Source organism: Thalassophryne amazonica, chromosome 21 (genome assembly GCF_902500255.1).
Source record: "Thalassophryne amazonica chromosome 21, fThaAma1.1, whole genome shotgun sequence".
In the NCBI taxonomy this organism is placed as follows: domain Eukaryota; kingdom Metazoa; phylum Chordata; class Actinopteri; order Batrachoidiformes; family Batrachoididae; genus Thalassophryne; species Thalassophryne amazonica.
In genome coordinates, this window is record NC_047123.1 from 8,345,369 (window position 1) to 8,371,200 (window position 25,832).

Below are 25,832 nucleotides of genomic sequence, written 5' to 3' on the forward strand. Positions count from 1 at the left end.
CTCCTTGTGGGAGGAGTCGTCCAGCCCCTCGTCGGAATTCCTTTGTCTGAGAAGTTGCTGAGAGACTGGCGCTTTGTTTGATCAAAATTTTTTCTAAACCTGTGAGACACATCGAAGTGGACACGGTTCAAAAAATTAAGCTGGTTTTCGGTGAAAATTTTAACGGCTGATGAGAGATTTTGAGGTGATACTGTCGCTTTAAGGACTTTCCACGGAGCGAGACGTCGTGCAGCGCTCTCAGGCGCCGTCGTCAGCCTGTTTCAAGCTGAAAATCTCCACATTTCAGGCTCTATTGATCCAGGACGTCGTGAGCGAACAGAGAAGTTTCAGAAGAAGTCGGTTTCAGCATTTTATACGGATATTCCACTGTTAAAGGAGATTTTTTTAATGAAAGACGTGCGGACGGGGACGCAGCCGGCGCGGTGCGGCGGCAGAGGAAAAACACCTCCGTGTTGATAACCATTTGTAAAATCCAGGCGGCTTTTGATGGCTTTCAATGGAGTGAGTATATGAGAAATTTTTTAACAGCTGGACATGTTCCAACTTGTCCTTAAGGCTTCCAACAGAGGTGTTTTTCCTGTGGCGGAGCGTCGTGGCGGCTGCGAGCCGACGCTGCAATCCACCCGCACGTCTTTCATTAAAAAAATCTCCTTTAACAGTGGAATATCCGGATAAAATGTTGAAACCGACTTCTTCTGAAACTTCTCTGTTCTCTCACGACGTCCTGGATCAATAGAGCCTGAAATGTGGAGGTTTTCAGCTTGAAACAGGCTGACGACGGCGCCTCGGAGCGCTGCACGATGTCTCGCTCCGTGGGAAGTCCTTAAAGCGACAGTATCACCTCAAAATCTCTCATCAGCCGTTAAAATTTTCACGGAAAACCAGCTTAATTTTTCGAACCGTGTCCACTTCGATGTGTCTCACAGGTTTAGAAAAAATTTTGATCAAACAAAGCGCCAGTCTCTCAGCAACTTCTCAGACAAAGGAATTCCGACGAGGGGCTGGACGACTCCTCCCACAAGGAGTGCTCACAGGCGAATGACATCACCGACAGGCGTGGAAAAACACGAGGGTTCAAGCATGTCTGACGTAAAAACATATGAATGAAATCCATATAGTTTTTGAAAAAAATAAAAAGGACCTATACTTTATGGACAGCCCTCGTATGTATATCGATAGGCATATTGTTATTGTAATTTTATTTATCTGACTCTTTGATACTAGTATTGGTATTGATATCAGCCCTCCCCCCCCCCCAAAAAAAAAAAAAATTCCATATTGGTTGGGTTCTAGACCAAAAATATATAGTCTAATTGTATTCCACACATTAATGCACATGCATATGGATAATATTTGAGTTAATATTCACATATGATTCAGCTTTTTCTGGTCATATATTTGGAATGAAACAACGGCTGCCTTTTTGAAATGATGCGAAGGAGAGCGAGTCGTTTCCTGTTGAGTTTTAAAAAAGTGTCATTTCATTCTCGTCGTCCTGGAAGCGGTCGTCCCACTTCTGCAGTTCACAATAACACTCTTTCTTCTTTATTTCCTTCCCTCCTTCCTGTTGCTGGCATTTCATCAAAGTTAGTAAGTGGGATGTCTGTGACTTTTTGTCTTTTGTAGAGGTGACTGATCTCTCGCACTCTCTCCGTTTCTTTCATACAAACAAACCTTAACACAGATGCTGAGACAGGTGCAGCGTCCGTTTCTGACTTTGTGTTATTTGAGGAGTATTAAAAACTTTATTTATATTTTTTTTATATTTATTTTCATTTATATAGCGCCAAATCACAACAGAGTTGCCTCAAGGCGCTTCACACAGGTAAGGTCTAACCTTACCAACCCCCAGAGCAACAGTGGTAAGGAAAAACTCCCTCTGAGGAAGAAACCTCAAGCAGACCAGACTCAAAGGGGTGACCCTCTGCTTGGGCCATGCTACAAACATAAATTACAGAACAATTCACGGACAATATACAAGAAATGCTATTGGTGCACAGGACAGGAGGGTCGCCAACACAATTACAACTCCCATCTCTGGATGGAGCTGCACCTTAAACAGAGAAAAAAAAAACAGAATCAGGCTGTTGTATGGCTGGGGGTCTGGCTGCCTTTTTGTTTCTGTCTTTTGTTTTTCCTTCCAGGTGGCTTGCATTTGGGACTGAGTAGCTGTGTTGCTGAGGTTATCAGGACCTCACCCTGATCACCTGCGGCTCGTCAGGACTCACAGCTGAGGTGCATCTATATGGATTGGAACATGGTGGCATTTAAGACTGGAGTATACAGTGTGTATTTGCCAGAGACTCGACCTTGTGACCAGACGGGTGAGATCGTCGTCTCGGAGCCATCTCATCATCAGTGGATGCAGAGAACGTCCAGGGTCTGATGCACGGTCTGTGAAAGAGGAGGGGGTGAGGTCTCACGCTCGTCAGCACACTTCCTGAGGTACGTTAGATTTTGTGACTAACATTTATACAGTCAGTAAATGTGGTGTCCCTCACAACTTTTTATATTGAGCTGTATGTTAGTCATGTATCGGCTTCCACTGCAGTGGAGTTTTGTGAACTGGATGTTCCATGCCTGCAGGTTGGGAAGCTGATTAGTAATTAAGCCAGGAAGTGTTTGCTGTTTGTACACCTTTAAGTGTTCTCTCTGTGTGTAGAGTGTGGACTCACATAATGGTTCCTTCTTTCACAGACTCGGTTTGTTGCGGCCACCTGGGGGGTGTCGGCGGAGTCCTTGGGTCCGAACAGCTTCTGGCTCCGGACCGTTAGCGCTGCTGGGAGCGCACCACGCCAGACCGCACTTTCTTTTATTTTTTGTATCACTGTTATGTATTAAATTCAGTTAGCCTTTGTACCGTGCTCTGCTTATTTCATACTGGGTCCTTCAAACGCTGGTCGGTTCTCCGAGCTGCGTCCGACACATAACACAGGCATCAGAAAGACAAAAAATACTGTATAATTTGCCAGCATTAAACAACAAGAAAAACAGAAGAAATACTAAGGTGATCGCCGGCCACTAGCCCTAAACTTCACTAAAAGACCCTGAATTTAGGTAAAGTTGAACATTTAAAACAAGTACACACACACACACACACACACACACTTAATGGCCTATTTTTAGTACAACCTGGTCTTCTAATGTCCCTCCAGGTCAGGATTTCGCTCATCCTCCTCCTACTGAATGTAGTATTTAAGATTTATTTAGTATTACAGAATTACTGCCACACCTAAAGTAATAATAAATACTCGTACAAATAAACCAATTTTGGACAATCACAATATTTAATAAAACATCCAAAATTACTGAACAAAAAAACACAGACATTAAATGTACACATGACAGTTATTGGCACATTTTGAATTTACTGTAAATCATGACTTTTTCTTCAGACAATTTGGAGGATGGATACGTGACCATTTCCAAGTCACTGAATTTGTCTCAAATTTAATTTACATCAATCAGTAAGAGAAACAACCAGTTTTGTGTATCTGGAATACATAGTACTAAAAAACTGAGGGCCCATGAAAGAAGGAGACAAATGAAGGAAGCCACCAAGACATCAATGACAACTCTGAAGGAGTTATAGGCTTCTTTGTTGCTAACAGTTACTCAGGGAGACTTGGAGGATGTATAATATTCAGCCACAACAGCAAAACACAACTAGAACCAAAATATGCCCCTTTGTCATAGTCATTTCGTTAGCACCTCCCCATGCATTATAACATTTCTCTCTGATTCAGTCTTGCCAAGTATTATTGTAATCAATTATTCCCAGTGCTCTCTCATTGCCAACTATTTCTGCCTCCCACGTGTTCCTATTTCATTGGATCTGTTTGCCCGGTTTGACTGTCTGGACTGTCTGTGTTCTGCCCCTCATGTTTCGTCTGTGATTTTTGACCTTGGATGGTTCCTGACAATGAATAAAAAACTGTGTGCTTTCCCCTCTGTGTCGGTCTCCGCTGTGGGATGACCAGTTGTGCTTAAACCATTTTACCTTCAGTGCTTTGTGGAAATGACTCTGGTCTTACCACAGCATCAAAACAACAAACTATAATAATGCTGTTGTTCTTCCATTTAATTTATTCAACAGAGGCAATGACACGATACCACAAGCACTTGGTCATCAAGAAGATGACTAGAACGCACCTTCTGCACTTGAAGTAAGACGAGACAGTACCACATGTATTGGTAGTCAAACATGCTGGGACATTTGGAACAGGATCTCTTCACCGAGTCAGAAGAATGCCTGATTATAGTTTTCTGAAGGTCGTCTCCAATGGAGAGTTGTGTGATGGAAAGATGACGTGGGCAGAAGCTGCATTACAAAGACGTGCTCAAGCATAATAAGAACAGAGCAATGAATGACACCATTTGGGATATTAATGCTCCAGACTGTGGAAAAAGTGAATCAGCAAATGAAGAGAAATGGAGATTACAGTATGTTAAAACTCACAAACACAGACATTCCATGCTAAGATTAGACAGAACCCAGACACAAACACTGCAGATGACACTGCCCTTCCAGTACAAGCCTTGCAACCCATTATTGCACTTGCTAAAGTCAGTCAAGTCTCTTCTCATGCCTCATCACATCCACTGCACCATGGAATTGCCCCGGATCCTGGATGGCAGGCAACCAATCTGTCCCCACAGAGGGTATAGAAAGCAATCGTGCCCTTGGCCTTCTCCACTCCTCAACACGGATGCACCTCTGTGGTGGATCATGTCCAGAGAATAGTGCCACATGTCAAGATTCTACCAAAGAGACCTAGTACCAAATACATCCAGTCTTTGCCTTAGGTCACTGGTTAGCATCCAAGTCTCATAAGCATACAGTAAGACAAGCACCAGGACCCTAAATATTTGGAACTTCATCCCACTGCCAAGATATTGTCATCACCAGAAACTATGACTCCATAAGCTTTTCCCAGACATCTCTGTCTCAAAGGCCAAAGACACTTAGATATAAATGCCCTTGAAGAACCCTGGGATTGGCCAAAGATGAACTAAACAAATAAAACAGTCAGTATCTAAAGCAATGGAGTGCCAAAGAAGAATTGCAAAAAAAAAACCTCAAATACATGCGTGCATTCAACACAGAACCAGGGTCTGTGCCTGCACTTGGTCTACTTAACTTGTACCAGCATAACACAATGTATAATATATGCTAAGCTTTGGAAATGTCTTTAATCTACAGATTTAACAAAATCATTATAACTAAAGAGGCTTATAGTAGATTAACATGTACATCTTGATCACTTGTAGAATCTTCATTGGTATTTTTAGATCTTTGAGCTACATTTTAGGACTAAACCACTGAAAACACATCTACTTACATAAAGTTAGCTTAAACAAATTGATTGGACACATCTTTCTTTGTGGTGTTCAACAGTGTGTTCAGGTTACACATCCAGCTGTTGCACTGGTTTTCTGTCCCATCACCATCAACACAACACCATTTGATACATTACTGGAAAAATTCTTTGTCTTCTGCAATCCAAATACCGCAATGCTTCAGACTTATGACCAATATGTTTTGGACGGTGCTGCCATCACATTGCCGTCTGAGTGGGTGAGTGTTTTCATGTAAAATTGAGGAAAGAAGAGGATGGTAATGGAAAACACACAAGATAACTTTCTCTTTCTCCAGACACTTATACAAAGTGTGAAATGGATTTGTCAGGCAAACAGCTTGTTTTTCACTATATTTTTAATTCTCCCCTTCTGAAGTCTGTCACCTTAAGACTTCTGCACATTGTTCCAGTTGTAACTCAACAGCAGTCTGATATAAATCAATCAATCAATTTTTTTTTTATATAGCGCCAAATCACAACAAACAGTTGCCCCAAGGCGCTTTATATTGTAAGGCAAGGCCATACAATAATGATGTAAAACCCCAACGGTCAAAACGACCCCCTGTGAGCAAGCACTTGGCTACAGTGGGAAGGAAAAACTCCCTTTTAACAGGAAGAAACCTCCAGCAGAACCAGGCTCAGGGAGGGGCAGTCTTCTGCTGGGACTGCCAGCAGAAGTCCCAGCAGAAGTCCCAGTCATTATGACAAATGATTCCTGAAAAAGAAAATGTTTCTTTTTCAGAACCATTTTTTCCTTCTTTATGGAGGCTTTGAAATAAATGGATTTTTAGGAGGCGCTGCCAACTGTAAGGCCAAAAGGAGGCTAAAGAATTGTGAACCATCCATGTATACTACATGCATTGGTCACACTTTCTTGTATATGATATCTGTAACAAGATTTATGAGATTATCAGCAAATTTGAACTGGAAGTCCTAATTGAGTGTATCTCTGAAACGTTCACATTTGACCATGATCAGGTTTCCAGAGGAGCCCGTTAACAGCTGCCGTGTTTTTCTTCTGCCAGCCTCCCATCTTGTGCGCCAGCATGGACTTCCAAAATCTGCCAAAATTTCCTGTATAATTTCCTGTCTGTTGTGTTGATAGCATGACCCAAGCAGAGGGTCACCCCTTTGAGTCTGGTCTGCTTGAGGTTTCCTCTTCAAATCATCAGATGGAGTTTTTCTTACCACTGCTGCCTGCGTGCTTGCTCTAGGGGTTGGTAAGGCTAGACCTTACTTGTGTGAAGCGCCTTGAGGCAACTTTGTTGTGATTTGGCGCTATATAAATGAAAATAAATTGAAAATTAAATTGAAAATTGAAAGCTTGGATCTTGGTCTTGATCCAAGACAGTTGAAAATCCAGATATTCTGACTCATCACTCAGTGTCTCAAGTTCTGCAGTCAAGGCATGAATTATTCCTGGAAAAATCACAGCGTCATTGGCGAAGTCAAGGTCGGTAAACCTTTCCTTGGACAAAGGCACCTAAGATGATATTCTACACAACCCTACATAGACCTACCTTCATTTTCATTGCTCATGGCGAATTCTGCCTTGCCTTCTGAATATCATGGCTGAAATTGAGACTCATCATCCCCATCTAGATCCACCCTTGCATTGATGGCAGAATGCTTGTTTCTCCTTGCACGGCCTAGGTTTTTTAGCTGGGAAGCATCCAGACTCACTCCCTTCAGAAAACGTTTTTAGCCCACACCCACTGTAGGCTCAGTTGCCTGTTCTTAGCTGACAGGAGTGGAACCTGGTGTGTGCGCTCCTGCCTGCTGTAAATCATCTGCTTCATCATTAAATTCAAAAGTTGTTTTTTTTTTTTTTTTTGCCCTGAACAATGGTTGTAACAAGTGAGTATTTGAATGACTGCTGCCTTTGTAGTATCTCAAACTAGTGTTCCCCAGAATCAGCAAGGCATTTGCACCCAGAGAACCGGAACACACTGGTCGTTTCTTCTTGTTTTAAGACCATTCTCTGTAGGCCCTACAAATGGCTGTGTATTAAAATCCCAGTAGAACAGCAGTTTCTGAAACACTCAAACCAGTCCATCTGACACCAACAACCATGCCATACTGAAAAACATTTAAACCACCTTTCTTACTGGAGCCCATATATCTGGTGGCCAGTAATAGCTGCTGATATGAGCCTTTCACAAAAATATCAGTATGTGTGTCATTTTTGCCAACATGAAAACTTTGATTTTACTGGATGAACAATACAGAAAGCAGTTTGGCTGCTGGAAATGGTGCCATTGCATAGTTTGTGCAGCAGAGGGTGCTCCAACTGCATTGTTTACAATGCTGTCAAGCATGGCTGGGACCCCATCACCCCTTGGTCACATTAGCTACAAGAGACAGAGACATTAGCTACAAGAGACAGAGGCAAAGTTACCAGCTGCCAATCATTTTCACTCAGAGTGGGTGTTTTACAACAACAAGAGACAAGTGCAGCAAAGTCAGTTTTATGTAAATGCTGCCTAATGCAACACGGCAACTCTCAGTCCGAGTGAAGGCATCATGATGTACATTGCTTGAACAAAATAATCACAAATGACTGAATACACTCCCAGACAGCTGTATTTTGTGCATGAATCTTATGTTTGGCATTTTTGTTTTATATTTTATTTTAGCAAGAAATATATATATATATATATATATATATATATATATATATATATATATATATATATATATATATATATATATATATATATATATATATATATATACGAGGACTGTTAGAAAAGTATCAGACCTTTTTTTTTTTCAAAAACCTGATGGATTTGGATCACATGTGCTTGCATGAGCCAACCTTGAACCTTTGTGCGCATGAGTGAATTTTTTCACACCTGTCAATTGCGTCAGTTGCTGGCAAGCAGCCTTTTTGTGAGGACGTGTGTTGTGCTCTCGTCGGATTTTCATTGCAAGGAAAATGGCAGAACGACTGGAGCAGCGCTACTGCATCAAATTTTGCCAGAAACTGGGCGACAGCCAGGTGGAAACCATTCAGAAGATTCAGACGGCTTTTGGTAGCTTTTCAGTCGTGTGACTATCCGAGAAATTGTGGAAGAGGTGGGCATATCACAGCATGTCCTGTGAGACTTCAACATGGAGGTGCTTTTGCTCCGCCGTCAGCAGCTTCGGCATGAAGTTCGCCACCACTCTTTTCATGACCAAAAAAGTGCTGATGTCCACCTCTTCCGCAATTTCTCAGACAGTCACACGACGGTCCCACATCACCACAGCGTTCACTTTGGAAATGATCTGGTCATTTCCGCATGTTGATGGCCAACCGGAGCGCGGCTCGCTCTCCACCGTTGTGCGGACGTCTTTAAACCGGTTGTACCGCTCCTTAATCTGTGTGATGCCCATAGGATCGTCACCGAAAGCTGTCTGAATAATCCAAATGGTTTCCACCTGGCTGTCACCCAGTTTCTGGCAAAATTTGATGCAGTAGCGCTGCTCCAGTCGTTCTGCCATTTTCCTTGCAATGAAAATCCGTCTAGAGCACAACACACGTCCTCACACAAAGACTGCTTGCCAGAAAATGACGCAATCGACAGGTGTGAAAAAATTCAGGCATGCACACGAAGGTTCAAGGTTTGCTCATGCAAGCACACGTGATTCAAATCCATCAGGTTTTTGAAAAAAAATGTCCGATACTTTTCTAACAGATCTCATATGTATGCAAGTATCATAAATATTTTACTAAATAATATCTGATGTTATTGGATGAATATCAGCCCCCAAAGTCCATATCAGTCAGGCTCTGTCTGTTATCCATTCTGCTGTCAAACTGCATTGTGTGTGTGTGTGTGTGTGTGTGTGTGTGTGTGTGTGTGTGTGTGTGTGTGTGTGTGTGTGTGTGTGTGTGTGTGTGTGTGTGTGTGTCTGTGTGTGTGTGTGTGTGTGTGTGTGTGTGTGTGTGTGTGTGTGTGTGTGTGTGTGTGTGTGTGTGTGTGTGTGTGTGTGTGTGTGTGTGTGTGTGTGTGTGTGTGTGTGTTACTTGCACTTCCTCTTTCTCCTTCATATGAATATGTGTGTATAGTGGGTACTCATTTATACATATCTTTGTAAGTACTGAGTACTTTGATCTTCTTACCTTTCAAAGGAGGACATTTTGTCCGGTCCTCACTTTTCCAGGCGGCAGCTTAAAGGTTTAACACTTGGTTTTGTGGTCAAAGTTCATAATGAAACTGTGATAGTTATGTTCACGATGTTCTTATCTTCTGCTGAAAAAACACTGCTGTCGACAGACCATCATTTACCAATTAAATACCTTTTGTGGTGAAGAGTATTTTAGACTATTTCCCTTCTTTATAGCAGTAGCAATAAATTTAACACATCTAAAAAGTGGAAATTCAGATTGATTGATGTAATTCAGTTGATTTACAGTCATGTGGATTTTGTGCACTGAAGCCCTGCAGATATGCATTGTTCTCAAAAAACGCATGTACATGGAGGAGTAGACGGGGAACAAAAAGGCGTCAGGTTTCATCAAAGATAAACTTTACATTAAGTCTTTTTGTTTTCCATTTGAACCAAGGATCTGTTATTCTAACGCTTGAATGTTCTGGAAAGTGGATTTCACCCTAACCTTATGCTGAGGATCTGGTTCCAGAATACAGCATCTCTTCGGGTATTGAGCCGTTACCACGCAACATGCTCACAACAGATTTTTCTCATTACTTCACAAAGGAGAAAATACAAAACCATAAAGGCGTAAAGGCCGACCTCAATGTTGGACCCAAAAACATAGTAATAGTTCATTTTCTGCATGTTATTGTCAGCAAAAGTTTGAGAAACACCTTTAGATCCTCATTTAACATAATACTGCACTTGGTAAGACTGATGGTTGATGTGGGTAGGCGTGGCCATAGCTGAAGATTGCCAAAGTAATAGTCCCTCTCTGTCTTTTTCTCACTCTCCCTCCCTAGTCTCTCGATCTCAGGTTTCTTCAGAGCGGCAGGAGGTGCTTATGGAGAACGTAACCCGGATGTCAGAGCGCTCTCAGCTGTTGCAACAGAACCTGGGTGACATGTCCAATCAAGCCGACCTGCTGGAGAACATCTGGAAATTAGAAAACCTTTTCCAGAACCACAGTGACTGGCTGCAGAAACTGGAAATCCTCATCAAGGTGCAGCACAAAAAATATGTATCAAGAGAGAAAAGGAGGATCACAGAATGAGGTTTAAGATCGAAAATAATTCAGGACTTAAGTTTTGAAATAACTTTGAAATATTGTAAGACCATAGTTTATTTTTTGTCATGCTCAATAAACATTGACCGAAGTTAGATCATCTAGGGGCAGAATACCTGCTGAACCCAATATTACTCTCTCCAAGGTCCAAACAGAGGTAAAAACCATTCCTAGCAACTCAAACCCCACCGTCTTACTTTGACTGGACACAGTCTAGTCCATGGTCATACTCAACCTGGACCACCTGTTGTACTTTCTTCAGGGAGGATTCCTGTCTGGACCACGTATAACTCAAATTCTTATGCTTATACCTACTTTCAAGTTCTCCGATAATGTAGACGTGGACATACAAGGAGACCGGATTCACTTTTGTTCAGGGTTGGGGTTAAGGCATCTCAATCCTGCACTTAACCATCCAGGAAGCACTGCAACACCTCCTCCATGGTACCTGCAGAGCACTCTCCACAAAGTCACAGCAGATAAGAAGGTTTTAAAACCTAAGTGGTACTAGATTGGCATTGTCTTCTCGAGTAGGAGGTCATTGTACTGTTACCCACAAAGCTACTGGCGATGGCATCACTTTGATAATCCAGTTGACCACCACCTTCTCCTAAATCTTTGCTGTTGTCAGGCCTTTGCGGTGTATCTAGCCCCTCTTCTAATAGATTATGTCACATCCTAACCAAGATTTCCTTCTGGAATTGAGTCAAAAGTAGTGCATCACCTCCCAGTAGAGGGGGCATACGAGCTGGTGATTCTACCACAGAATATTCATATAGTCCAAGAGTTTTAGTACTAAAAGATGGATATTTTGTAAAACAAGTTGACATTTTCAGGATAGGGCCAAAGAAAATCTGGAGAATCATTTTGGACACCATCTTGAATTTTGAAAAAGCCACAAGGGGGATTTTTGGGAACCTTGAGTATGTGATTCTACACATTTTTTATAACTATTCTGAAAATTTCAGTTTGTTCCACAAATAAATATTATTTGGCCATTTTTTATGTTCTTGGACTATCAGCATGGCCACCAGATTTCCAGTTGTATTTATGGGCCATCCATTTTGGACATACTTTGCAGTCCAATTTGTGAACTGCAGCATATCCTCTTGGAGGGAAGTTCTCCCAAGGGATTGCCCTACTATGTTGCGTGATCTTAGATCTGTGCCTCCTGTTGTTATTGCTCCAGGATACTGTCTACGAGCATTAATACGAGTGACTATGCAACTTCATGATTTGCAGAAATGTAGTTTGAGTTCATTTAGAGCTCTGTTGAGCTGTTGATTAGAAGTGGGTGATACCGGGAATTTTGGTTTTGATCTGATACCAAGTAAATACAGGCCCTGTATCGCCGATATCGATACAGATACCAATACTTTTTCATATTTAAGCATCATAGATCCAAAGGATCCAAAAGACCTAAGATAGAATTTCGCCAAACATTGTACGTGACAACAAAATACTTTATTATCACAATCAACATTTTTGTTTAAAAAAAATATCACTCAAGACAAGTTAAAACAAAATCTCCTGAGGTAGAGGGCTGACAAACCACAATACAAGGGTGTGCTGCTCCGTGTTGTGTGACACAGCGCAGCGCTGCTCTTACAGACAGAGAGTAGACTTTGATGAATCTGCGTGCACAGCAGTCAGTGCGTACGGGAGAGAAAAAAAGCTTGAGTATCAATCTTTTTACACGGGGATCGTTCATTATCAACAACAGCATTGGTATCGATATTATCAATCAATCAATCAATCAACTTTTTTCTTGTATAGCGCCAAATCACAACAAACAGTTGCCCCAAGGCGCTCCACATTGCAAGGCAAGGCCATACAATAATTATGAAACACAGTCTACGTCTAAAGCAACATAACCAAGGGATGGTCCAGGGTCACCCGATCCAGCCCTAACTATAAGCCTTAGCGAAAAGGAAAGTTTTAAGCCTAATCTTAAAAGTAGAGAGGGTATCTGTCTCCCTGATCTGAATTGGGAGCTGGTTCCACAGGAGAGGAGCCTGAAAGCTGAAGGCTCTGCCTCCCATTCTACTCTTACAAACCCTAGGAACTACAAGTAAGCCCGCAGTCTGAGAGCGAAGCGCTCTAATGGGGTAATATGGTACTACGAGGTCCCTAAGATAAGATGGGACCTGATTATTCAAAACCTTATAAGTAAGAAGAAGAATTTTAAATTCTATTCTAGCATTAACAGGAAGCCAATGAAGGGAGGCCAACACGGGTGAGATATGCTCTCTCCTGCTAGTCCCCGTCAGTACTCTAGCTGCAGCATTCTGAACCAACTGAAGGCTTTTTAGGGAACTTTTAGGACAACCTGATAATAATGAATTACAATAGTCCAGCCTAGAGGAAATAAATGCATGAATTAGTTTTTCAGCATCACTCTGAGACAAGACCTTTCTGATTTTAGAGATATTGCGTAAATGCAAAAAGGCAGTCCTACATATTTGTTTAATATGCGCTTTGAATGACATATCCTGATCAAAAATAACTCCAAGATTTCTCACAGTATTACTAGAGATCAGGGAAATGCCATCCAGAGTAACGATCTGGTTAGACACCATGCTTCTAAGATTTGTGGGGCCAAGTACAATAACTTCAGTTTTATCTGAGTTTAAAAGCAGGAAATTAGAGGTCATCCATGTCTTTATGTCTGTAAGACAATCCTGCAGTTTAGCTAATTGGTGCGTATCCTCTGGCTTCATGGATAGATAAAGCTGGGTATCATCTGCGTAACAATGAAAATTTAAGCAATACCGTCTAATAATACTGCCTAAGGGAAGCATGTATAAAGTGAATAAAATTGGTCCTAGCACAGAACCTTGTGGAACTCCATAATTAACTTTAGTCTGTGAAGAAGATTCCCCATTTACATGAACAAACTGTAATCTATTAGACAAATATGATTCAAACCACCGCAGCGCAATGCCTTTAATACCTATCGATATTAGGATCGATCCGCCCACCTCTACTGTTAATGAGCATGTTTCCATTTCTCTCCTACAATGCAATCATCAAGCTAGAATCAAGCTGTTAAAGGCTGAGCAATCTCTTATGACTAAGCATATACACTCAACAAAAATATAAACGCAACACTTTTGGTTTTGCTCCCATTTTGTATGAGATGAACTCAAAGATCTAAATCTTTTTCCACATACACAATATCACCATTTCCCTCAAATATTGTTCACAAACCAGTCTAAATCTGTGATAGTGAGCACTTCTCCTTTGCTGAGATAATCCATCCCACCTCACAGGTGTGCCATACCAAGATGCTGATTAGACACCATGATTAGTGCACAGGTGTGCCTTAGACTGTCCACAATAAAAAGGCCACTCTGAAAGGTGCAGTTTTGTTTTATTGGGGGGGATACCAGTCAGTATCTGGTGTGACCACCATTTGCCTCATGCAGTGCAACACATCTCCTTCACATAGAGTTGATCAGGTTGTCAATTGTGGCCTGTGGAATGTTGGTCCACTCCTCTTTAATGGCTGTGCGAAGTTGCTGGATATTGCCAGGAACTGGTACACGCTGTCGTATATGCCGGTCCAGAGTATCCCAAACATGCTCAATGGGTGACATGTCCGGTGAGTATGCCGGCCATGCAAGAACTGGGACATTTTCAGCTTCAAAGAATTGTGTACAGATCCTTACAACATGGGGCCGTGCATTATCCTGCTGCAACATGAGGTGATGTTCTTGGTTGTATGGCACAACAATGGGCCTCAGGATCTCGTCACGGTATCTCTGTGCATTCAAAATGCCATCAATAAAATGCACCTGTGTTCTTCGTCCATAACAGACGCCTGCCCATACCATAATCCCACCGCCACCATGGGCCACTCGATCCACAACATTGACATCAGAAAACCACTCACCCACATGACGCCACACACGCTGTCTGCCATCTGCCCTGGACAGTGTGAACCGGGATTCATGCGTGAAGAGAACACCTCTCCAATGTGCCAAACGCCAGCGAATGTGAGCATTTGCCCACTCAAGTCGGTTACGACGACGAACTGGAGTCAGGTCGAGACCCCGATGAGGACGACGAGCATGCAGATGAGCTTCCCTGAGACGGTTTCTGACAGTTTGTGCAGAAATTCTTTGGTTATGCAAACCGATTGTTTCAGCAGCTGTCCGAGTGGCTGGTCTCAGACGATCTTGGAGGTGAACATGCTGGATGTGGAGGTCCTGGGCTGGTGTGGTTACACGTGGTCTGCGGTTGTGAGGCTGGTTGGATGTACTGCCAAATTCTCTGAAACGCCTTTGGAGACGGCTTATGGTAGAGAAATGAACATTCAATACACGAGCAACAGCTCTGGTTGACATTCCTGCTGTCAGCATGCCAATTGCACGCTCCCTCAAATCTTGCGACATCTGTAGCATTGTGCTGTGTGATAAAACTGCACCTTTCAGAGTGGCCTTTTATTGTGGGCAGTCTAAGGCACACCTGTGCACTAATCATGGTGTCTAATCAGCATCTTGATATGGCACACCTGTGAGGTGGGATGGATTATCTCAGCAAAGGAGAAGTGCTCACTATCACAGATTTAGACTGGTTTGTGAACAGTATTTGAGGGAAATGGTGATATTGTGTATGTGGAAAACGTTTTAGATCTTTGAGTTCATCTCATACAAAATGGGAGCAAAACCAAAAGTGTTGCATTTATATTTTTGTTGAGTGTAAAAACATTGAAGTTGTTCGTTACTACAATTTGCTCTTTGCACAAAATGCAGTTTCAGGTGGGTCTTTTTTCAAATTTTCAGCTACATTAATCTGATTGTGTCTCTATTTCTTTGATAATAATTACCTAGATGATTGATAATTCTCAAAGATCTCTGTGCAAAATTTTATCCAAATATAAACTCCCTGATGCTGTTGGTCAAACAGTGTGTGAATATAATCACTTCTGCAGATACAAACAGTTAGAACGCAGACAGTAACAGGCATAAGGTGCAAAAATACACTGTGAAACTGTCAGTGTCTTGGAATACTTGACAGTGTATTTTGCAGGGGCGGATATCTCGCTTCAGGTGAAGGGGGTGAAAGCACTGAAAGCAGAATGTTTGCTTCTCCTTTCAGGACCTAGATATGGAGCTGAGAAGCCTCCAGGCTCACTCCCTTCAGTCAGAGGGCTATCTGGTGCAGCTAGATGACAGACTATCTTCTCTGAGCAGCTCTGCTGGCCGGAACGTGACCAGCTTAAGCGAGGAGGTGGCCCGAGCCGCCACGTGGCTCCGCGACCAGGAGCACTTGCTCAGGTCTGCACAAACATTGTAGCAGAGAACCTTAAATCAAAAACATGAATTTGTAATAATTAATGCAGAGTTAGAATAACATAGAACATAGAAAAACATTTTGGTACATGATCTCAATTGCACATTGAATTTATGAAAAAATATCAAGGTTACCATGTAAAAGGCATGTTTTCCGAGTGTGCACTATTTTGGATAGCAAGTGGGTTTTTTGCATATGTGTTCATATTTCAGGGAAACTTCAGGACAGGTGAGCGGGCTCAGAGAAAAGTTGGATGAGGTTAACTGGACAGTTGGAGCTGTCAATCACACCTTCAGCAATGATGTCAGTGTCCATCATTTGAAGATCAAAGATTTGCAGGTTTGCTTTTCACAAATAGCTGAATACTTTTTGTACAAACCACTTGCACAGATTCCTGAATAATCCCAGTGCTTAGTTATACATGCATGTGCACCAGTGTTTTAAAGGTCCTGTATGTCCGTCTGTTCCAATTTAAACAAAATAACCCATAGTTTTGACTTGATTTGGCCCAATCTTGATGGAATGTTTTGAGGGTCAGCCAAGAACCAAGAGTCTTGAAAATTAAAGTTGACTTAAAAATCAAATTTTAGGCCAAAAGCTTTGGATATTTACATAGCATGGCTACTTAGAGGAACTATTTAAAGATATGGTGATAGTTGTGGTCACAAGACATCTTGGACTTATGATTTTGAGGAATTTGTTTACAGGTACAGCCTATGGTTTCTATGGAACACTAATATGAATTCACATAGCACCTTTCTGTTGATCACCTGACATTTTGACCTTGGTGATCTTGAAAGGTCAAACGTGGTGGAAATGCTGTGTGTTTGTCAGTGATACAGTGGTTCAGCTTTGGATAGAATTGAAGGCCACAGAGAACTGTTATATTTCCAATTATATGAGTTAATAATGATATGAATATTATTATACCACAGTATCACATTTTTTACTGTATAGGACCTGAAGCTTGATGGTGCCGGTGTTTATCTCAATAGCTTATCTCAACTACTGACTGTCAACTGTGGGACCTTATATGTAGACATATGTAGATATGTAGACCAAATCATGTCCAATCAACTGAATTTACTCCAGGTGTACTCCAATTAAATTGTTGAAACGTCTCAAGGATGATCAGTGGAAACAGGAGGCACCTGAGCTCAATTTTGAGCTTCATGGCAAAGGCTGTGAATACTTATGTACATGTGATTTCTTAGTTGTTGTTTTTTTTTAATAAATTTTAAAAAATCAAAAAAAAAACTTTTTGTGTTGTCATTATGGGGTATTGTGTGTAGAATTTTGAGAAAAAAATGAATTTCATCCATTTTAGAATAAGGCTGTAACATAACATAAAAAGTGAAGCGCTGTGAATTCTTTTTGGATGCACTGTATAGGTCAGATGATGTACAGAAAGGGTAATGTTGACATTTTAAAGTACATGGCACGGTGTATAAGGACAGAGGAAGAGACTTAGTTTGTTCAACATTATAAGAGATGATGTTAATGAAATATTACATTTCTTGAAAAAAAACAATGAGATGGAAATATTTAGTAGGACATACCCATCTGTCACGTGACTCTTGGAGTGATAGTTCCTGCAAAGCTTCGCGAGAATGGCAGTTATTGCAAGAAGATAAAACCCAGCAGTTGCATTCCGTCAACCAGTGGAAATTGTGTAATTTTGCCTTTTTTTTTTTTCTTTTTTTTTTGGACATTCTGACAATAACTCTTGACTTTTATGCAAATCTGTAATGGAAACCAGCTACTGATGCAGGTTTCCTCCCCAGCCAAAGTCAGTACCCTTTTACAGCTGGATGGACTTGGACAGTGTAAATTAAAAGTGGCTCCTCCAAGGACATAGACAGGTAACAAAGAATGAATTTGTATGAATCTGTGTCAAACATGTAAGAAGCCTCTTTGAGCTTTTGATCATGTCACAGATACCTCAAACTCATTCAGTGCAGGATTTAGTTCCAAACATCACACGAGGAGCTGATTTTAATGAGGAACACACACTGTCAGATGGTACGCATTGCAGCAGATCCACTAATCATGCCTTTGCAGCTCTCAATACCTGTAACTTTTGCTTCTCAGATCCAGATCATGAACATAACGGAGGATACCACAAGTTTGTGGGTGACCCACGTCCACACCGAAGCCCAGCTCAGGGAGGAGATGGAGATCCTCAACAAAATTACAGAGGACCTCCGTCTGAAGGACTGGGAATATTCCATGGTCCTGAAGAACCTCACCATTGTTGAAGGTCAGACAAGTGACATGGAACCATTGCTTTTGTGGAAACAGGTCCAGAATGTTGCCATTTTAATCTTTTATTATCTTTTAATCTGGGTTATGTATGCGCTGAAAGTAAAGCTCTGTGAGTGTTGCACTGGTTGTGAAGATATTACAAGTCAGGCATTTTTTGTTTAGTTTTGATTTATTTTTACTATATATGCCTTCATGTTATGGCTTCTGTTTTACTTCATCATGAAGTCATGGATGCCAAGTGATCAAAAATATTTTATTGATCAATATGAGGTTTTTATCAAATCTGTAGTAAAATTGGTATTGGAGATATTATGGTAAACATATTTTTGCCTATGCTAAGGAGGTTATGTTTCCACTGGCTCTTTTCATTTTGTTTGTTTGTTTGACTCTTAACAGGGTAACTCAAAAGGTAATGAACTGATTTCAATGAAGTCTGGTGAAGAAAACTGTAATGTTCTAGGAAATAAGTGAATACATTTTGGAGGTTATCCGGGATGCATTCTGGAACAAAATAATGTTTGGCATATAGCAACATTTAACTAAAAATTTGGTGAGTAGATAATATTGTAGAAAATGAGGGGCTTTATTTTTAATTTGATCCGTATGTGGTCTGGGTGCCTTCACATTTTGGGCTACTTGACCTTAATCTTTGACCAATCTTTTCCAAATGTTAATCATCTGGAAACAAATCTTTCCAGCTGTTTCGTTCCTGTTTTTTTTTTTTTTTTTTTTTGAATACTGATGACATACAGTAATGCTGTGAGTTGGTCATTGTGCCATTTTATATGTGTGTGTGGGGGCGGGGGGGGGGGAGGAGGCATAGTAACCATATTAAACATGAAATACAACCTTATTAAAGACAAAATACAAATTAGATTTTTAAAAAAGCGGCATCCACACTGAAATTAGAGATTGCAAAACAGAGTAACGCTGTGTGGGAACAAAGAATCCGTTTTGGGTGGAGCTCACTGCTGCAAATGGGTGTTGTGCAATAGTTCCTCGAAGTCAATAGACGATGAATTTCTGTGTCCGTAGCATGCAAAAAATGATTTGACACTCTGGGATTAGTAACCCGCCATACAGAGTAACTCGGAATGTTTTTACGTGTCCAGACCTGATCAGACTTGACATGGTGTGTTTCCTGTTGCCAGGCGACCTAATGGCTTCCCCGGCTTGTTATGGTTGAAATATGACTGTCTTGATGTAATGCTGGCGAGGGATGATGTGCAGGCTGACTGATGCCAATCTCAACCGTGATCTTGTGTCTGCTTCACACGTGGTGGGTGTGATGCTGTTTCTCCTCAACCTGGAAACAATTGCGGGTTAAATTTAGGCATTACCGCTCGGCTGTGTCATTGCCGCCTGTTTGTTTGTCGAATTCTTTAAACTCTTCTAAGCCAGCAGTACTTTAACATCTATGTCCAAGTTTAAAGTCTTCATTCTTCATGTCCTCTCCTCTGTTGTGCTCTTATTGAATGCATTCAGTTTGCTTTTAACTTTTTGCTCACTCAGAACTGTTAATGACACATCTGTTTGTTGTATAAGTCAAAACCTAATCAAGTAAAGTGGTTTAAAACATCGCCTGAAGTTATTTTTATGGGTATACCTCTCTAGGAAGTAAATTACTCAAAGACGAGGTATTTAAATATTTGGCATATGTGAAATGTAAAGATGATTGTGATTATATTACGCACATACAGTATGACTGGATGGAAATGTTCCTGGTTTGATGGAAACTCCTTGGCACTGATGGCTTACAGTTCATCATTTTATATAAATAATCTGTTCATCATGTTTGGACAACAGTGTTTGAAATACTGTGACACACTGTGGTGAGTGTCATTATTTATTTGTCATTTCAGCTTTTATACAGGGTGACCCAAAAAGAAAAACAGAACCCATAAAACTTGTAATAAATCCTACAAAGGTCCAGCAGATTCTTGAATTTTGCTGGATTTAAACTTCAGTCTGTTTACAATCACTCCCCAAAGTTTCAGTTATTTTGGTCGTTTTGCATAAAAGTCATGTTATTTTCAAAGTTACGCTCCAAATGGTATGATCTGTATATAGGCCTCCAAGCAAAATGTCTTGTCCTTGGTTGACCAAGACATGTTGGGGTAGACTATCGTTCCAATCGTCTTCCCCAAAATGTCGGGGAAAACTATTGCTACAATCGTCTTCCCCAACATGCCTTCCCCAAATTTCAAGAAATTTGCTGGACCTTTGCAGGATTTATTACAATTTTTATGGGTTCTGGGTTTTTTTGTTTTGTTTTGGTTTTTTTTGTTTTTGGGTAACCCTGTACAACACAAAGATGGTAAAGTCCATAGCAATCTGACATTTGACCCCAATGGCCTTGACCTTCACCCAAAATATTGCCCTCTGACAGACCTTGTTAGAGCAATTTGGGAAACCACATACATTTTGTGCCAGATTTGGTCCAAATCGGGTTGAAAGTTAAATTCGTTGACCGTGGCATTTCCCAAAGTGAATTGTTTTTACAATTGACATTTTTGTAAATTTGACCTTGCTGGGTAGTTCTGGAACAAATCAGAGTGAAAAAATATAAATTTTGATCATTGACCCAATGACCCTGACCCCAATGATCACCTCATTTGGGTAGTTCCAGAGCCCACATACATAAGCACGGCAAATTTGATGCAAATCGGAAAAAAAAAAGAAAGTTACATTTCAACCTTTAAACCTAGTGATAGAATTTGATTGGTATGTCAGAAATTTTTTGTCACCTGGGCAATTCCAGGACCCATCTACAAATCTCTGCCAAGTTTGGTGGACATCGGAGTGAAAAATTATCATTTGGACATGGGATCCCCATGACCTTGACTTCCTGAGGGCAATTCTGGGGTCATCCAACATACACACAGCAGGTTTGTTGGAAATTACCCCAACCACCTCAGAGAAGTAGTGGAATAATCACTCAAACATACAAATAAATGTTTGTCAAATTGTAAATGATCTAATATGATAGAGTCTTCAACAGATTTGAATCGGGTTTCTGCCTGGGTGGTTTCTATCCAAGACCCAAGGTTAATTCCATGGTGACATGGATGTGAGACCAGTGCATGCTCCCAGACTGGGCTTGGCTTGACTTGACTTGGACCCATAAATCCAAAAATAGAATTAAACACCATGTGATCCTGTGGAAAAGTTACCGAACCCTTGATGTTTTTATCACATCTAAAAACTATTTTTTCTGGCTTCTTCTATTATTTTTTATTATTAATCATCATCATTATTATTATTATTATTAGTTTGATGTTTTAAAAAATTTGATAGGTAAAAGCTGAAGGATTCCTAAACTTTTTTTCATGGCCCTGTGTATTGTCTATAGCCTCACAGAGTTTTGCTCATTCTCTTTGAGTCTTGTAAAATAACTGTTGCTGTGGTGCTTCTTTTTCGCACTGTAGATGTTTTGTGCAGACTCCATGTTGGCTGGATGCTCCTGAGCTTTTGTGTCGGTCTTGTTTTGTTGTATTTGGTGTTTTCACAGATTGTCATTATTCTTGGAACAGTGTCAGCTGAATGAACAAATGGGTCTCTGGAAACTAGAAGATTAATAATGTGAAGCTTTGCTAAAACAAACTATTAATAAGAATGCATTTTTTGTGGATCACCACCAGTAGGAACTGTCTTTTCCAAAACCGAGGCATGAAAGCACACAGACTTATGAGGACCTTCCATTGACTATTTTCCAACAGCTCTGTTAAACCCAAACATTTGCTGTTAACATGGTTATTTGAGGTGACATGAAACTGCCCCAGACCACATTTCTAACAAAACAGACCATTTTTCACCCTATAAAAAGAGCTGGTCTCAGACAGGATCAAACTCAACAATGGTATGGTTCATTTCCACTGTAAAATCATTATTTTTGGTTTATTTGGACTTCAAGAGCAATTATGGGAACCTCCAAAACATTTTATACGGAAATGTTCCACAGTGCTCCTGCCTGGAGATACCAAGTTGCCTAAGCCAGAAGAACTGCTACACATAAGTTCTAATGGTTTAAAGAGGTCCAAACCAATCCACTCAAACAGAATTTCCCTCAATAGGAGAGTGTGTGATGGGACTCGGTGGATTTACCTGCTGACACATTGGGAATGTGGGAAGGCAGTGACACTTCTCCACACCTCCAAGTGGATGCAAGACAAGTGTGAAATGAGAGGAAACTAGTGTGTTATGAGGGTGGGATAGAGATTATCGATGACAGCTACCTGCTCAAATGGAAGAAGCGGTATCTAACTCCAAAACTGTTCCAGTGGAAGGTCATCCCCCAGAGCCTGGCGGGTGGGGTCTCTTGGGGGCTCCCTTCATCCTGATTTGAAAAATGTCAACTGTGTGTGCATCCCCACTTGCAGGGGCACATCTAGTGTCACGTGAAGTAGGGCGTTGTGACTTGGTTGGACTGTTTTAAAAATCTGTCACCTCTCCGAAAAGCTAAAGCAGAGGGGTGGTCAAAAACAAGCACAGTTCAAAAACACAGAGTGACGACATATGATGGGCTGAGACAGAAGAGAAATCCCCCCCAAAAAAAGCAAGGTCGACTTGGCAAACAGGTCTATGAGAAAAGGCTGGAACAAAGACACTAGGAACAACAAACTGGCAGTGACAGACAAAACACACGAGGCTTAAATACACTGCAGGTAATCATAGCATGATGTGACACAGGTGCTGGGAAGGTTTAGGAAAGGAGGTGTCGGTGAAGGAGATGAAGATGAGGAAGGACTGGTGCAGGAGACAAGAGAGTTCAGTGACAAATGTTGAAGTGAAGAAAAGAAAATACCTAAAACAAAGATGAGCAAAACCAAAATATGCACACGGAGAGAACAAAGAAACAAACTAGGGTAAGAAAGGAAAAAACAGAAAAGAGATTATTGGGGAAACTAAGGCAAAACTCACACGTGACTAAAGTATAACAAACAGAAAATCATAGGACGGGGCCAGACAGTAGAACAAACAGGGACGACATGGTCCATAACATAAGCCCAGACATGCGGCAGGACATGGCAGAATGAGCATCTCCAGGCATGCATTTATTCACTATTTAGCCCCACCAAGGCCCAAGCACCAGCAGACCCTGATGGACTATATTCTGCATACATTCAGAGTTGCCCCTGATGTTTTACAGTCCATAGTGCCCCTCTAGACTCATGAAGGCTGCTGGAGATCCAGTATCCCTGGACTTACTTGTACTTGTGAAAAGTCCTGGCAGGATTGAATCCTGGCAGGATTAAAAAAAAAGCTTTTTTGAAATTTAGCTAATTTATTTTTACGTTGTCATTATGGGGTATTGTGTGTAGAATTTTAAGGGAAAATTTAATTTCACCCATTTTGGAATAGAACTGTAACATAACAAAATGTGGAAAAAGTGAAACGCCGTGAATATTTTCTGGATGCACTATATTACCCAATCTGAATCACTCAACTGTCCCTCATTTGTCAGATCATAGCTTAAGTCAATCTGTCAGCTGCCTGTTTTCAATCTGTCTTTGTTCTCCAGTTTGCATCTGTCTTCCAGCCTGGATGCCTGTTTGTCTGTCTGTCCACTATCTGATTCATCTAGCCCTGACTGCATTTGCACTGAAATAAATCATTTTCACCTGCAAAAACCAATGTGTACATCCTACCTCGGGGTTCAAACCTCCTTCTATCCTATCCTGCAGATTCTCCATCTCCAGTGAGACGTTGAGAGTTTGATGTCTCCATTGCATCTCCTCTCTGTAATGCTGCTGTCCTATGAAATTGTATGTGCACAGTGTTTTGTTCAGTGCTGGAGGTGTGGTGTTTAAATTGTGACAATGAAAACAGCTTTGTGCAGAGACAGACATCATGCCATACTGATTAGACCAGTCCCTGATTAGTTTGGACAGATGGAAATCAAAGAGAAAATGTACACAAGCTGAGTTTATCACTAAATAAAAACAGAAGTCTGCATTGGCAGATTTAACCCTAATCAGTACACATGGTGTCCAAGCAAACTCCAGGGTGTATTATTTGGGAAATTTTCTAAAGCAATATACTCTAATTTTATGTAGTTGTATTAAATTTCACTTCATGGAAAAAGTTTGAGTTTTTTATAACTGCTGCACTTGTCAGAGCAGTTTTTATTCAGGATGTTTGCATCAGAGCAGCTGCAGTAAGTAAAAGTAGGTAATAACATTTTGTACTGAAAAGTCATGAATAGAAAAGAAAAAAATATCAGTTATTTCAAATGAAATGTGGATTATTAGCCAGATACTAAAGTTTATTTTGTTTTTGTTTTTTGTTTTCCCCAGAATGGCTGCAAAATGACTCTATCTAGTCATATTACAGATAGCTGTAAGAACAGCCTAAATAGCAAAAATGTTAACAGTATTAAAAACAAGAAGTGCTGCTGGACTCTGCTTGGATCGCGGGTGTACAGATTATGTGAACTGATGAGGGTTAATGTCGCGGCTGTAAGAAGCCATTCATACTCGTAAATCTGATCAAACTGCTGTGATTTTTCCTGCAGTTGGGTTTTAGCAGTCTGTCTTTTAAATAACTTGAATGTGATCACAAAAAATGCTTGATTGTGTTGTGAAATGCTATCATGAAAGAACAGCCAGTACTTAAAATTAGAATTTGAAAGACTGACATTCCACTGCAAAAGTATTCCCATCAGCTGCACATGACTGAGAAAGTTCCAGAACATTATTAGTTGCGTCACAGCAAAGATCAGCACTGGTGTTATGGCAAATATAAATGATGGACAGACGAGGACTGTTGATGTTACACCATCATCCGGTAGCACGCAAAGAGGTTTTGGGGCCCTGCTGTCTGTCCATCTGTCCAACATAACTCAGAGTTTTGGTTGAGTTTTGGTCAGTCAAGGACAAGTAATTTGGTTTTTGATGGGTTTTTTGGAGGAGGAGTGCCAAGATGGCACCATTGTGTGTGGCTGTTCTTCTGTAGCTCTCCAGTCTGTTATTTTATTGTTTTTGAATCTGAGTAACTGCAGGTGTATGGTCGCCAAACGCTGCTGGATCTCCAGCCCCCGGTCCAGGATGCGGTGCCCTGGCACCTTGTGGATCCATTCAAAGCCTGCGTGATGCTGGTGGTCGGTTCCGAGGACTGTCGGCTCAGCCATCCATGTCTTCGCCGGATTGATTTGCATCAGTGGCACTCTAAGAACTTGGGCTTGCTTCTCTGGGTTCCGAACAATCATATTGTCTTCCACACCGAGATCTTTAGCCTGGGTCTCATTTATCCTGGCTCATGAATATAATTCATTTGAGCATTTGAGCCAGGGTCATAAAAATAGAAATCAGTTATATTGTCAATGTCTATAGGCCTCCTGGCCCATATTCTGATGATATTCTGATGATTTTTAGATGAATTTGGTACGTTCATCTCTAGTCTGTCAACTAGTGCAGATAACATCTTGATTATTAGTGACTTTAACATTCATATAAATAAGCTCTCTGATCCCCTTTGGAAATCATTTATGGAAATTGTGGATGCATTGGGATTCCAGCAAAACATTCAGGGTTCAATTCAGTGGAAATACCCTGGATTTGGTTCTGGTATGTGGCTTCACTGTCACGAATATTGACATCTGGGCTCACACACCATTCCTTGCAGTTGTGAAACTGCACTCTACTGGTGGTTGGCTCTCACTGCGGTATTGTATCACTTCCTGTTCCGGAGCACAGCGGTGTTTT

At 41.0% G+C, this 25,832-nt stretch overlaps 1 protein-coding gene across 1 annotated transcript in view; it reads left to right on the plus strand.

Moving 5' to 3' along the window:
- The window catches only part of scara5 (scavenger receptor class A, member 5 (putative)), a 200,071-nt gene that overhangs the window by 70,117 nt on the left and 104,122 nt on the right, over positions 1-25,832 (plus strand). Inside the window, exons 4-7 of the mRNA XM_034162423.1 lie at positions 10,304-10,503; positions 15,670-15,848; positions 16,077-16,203; positions 17,956-18,124. Coding sequence (XP_034018314.1) covers positions 10,304-10,503; positions 15,670-15,848; positions 16,077-16,203; positions 17,956-18,124 — 675 coding nt within the window. The remainder of the gene's footprint in view (positions 1-10,303; positions 10,504-15,669; positions 15,849-16,076; positions 16,204-17,955; positions 18,125-25,832) is intronic.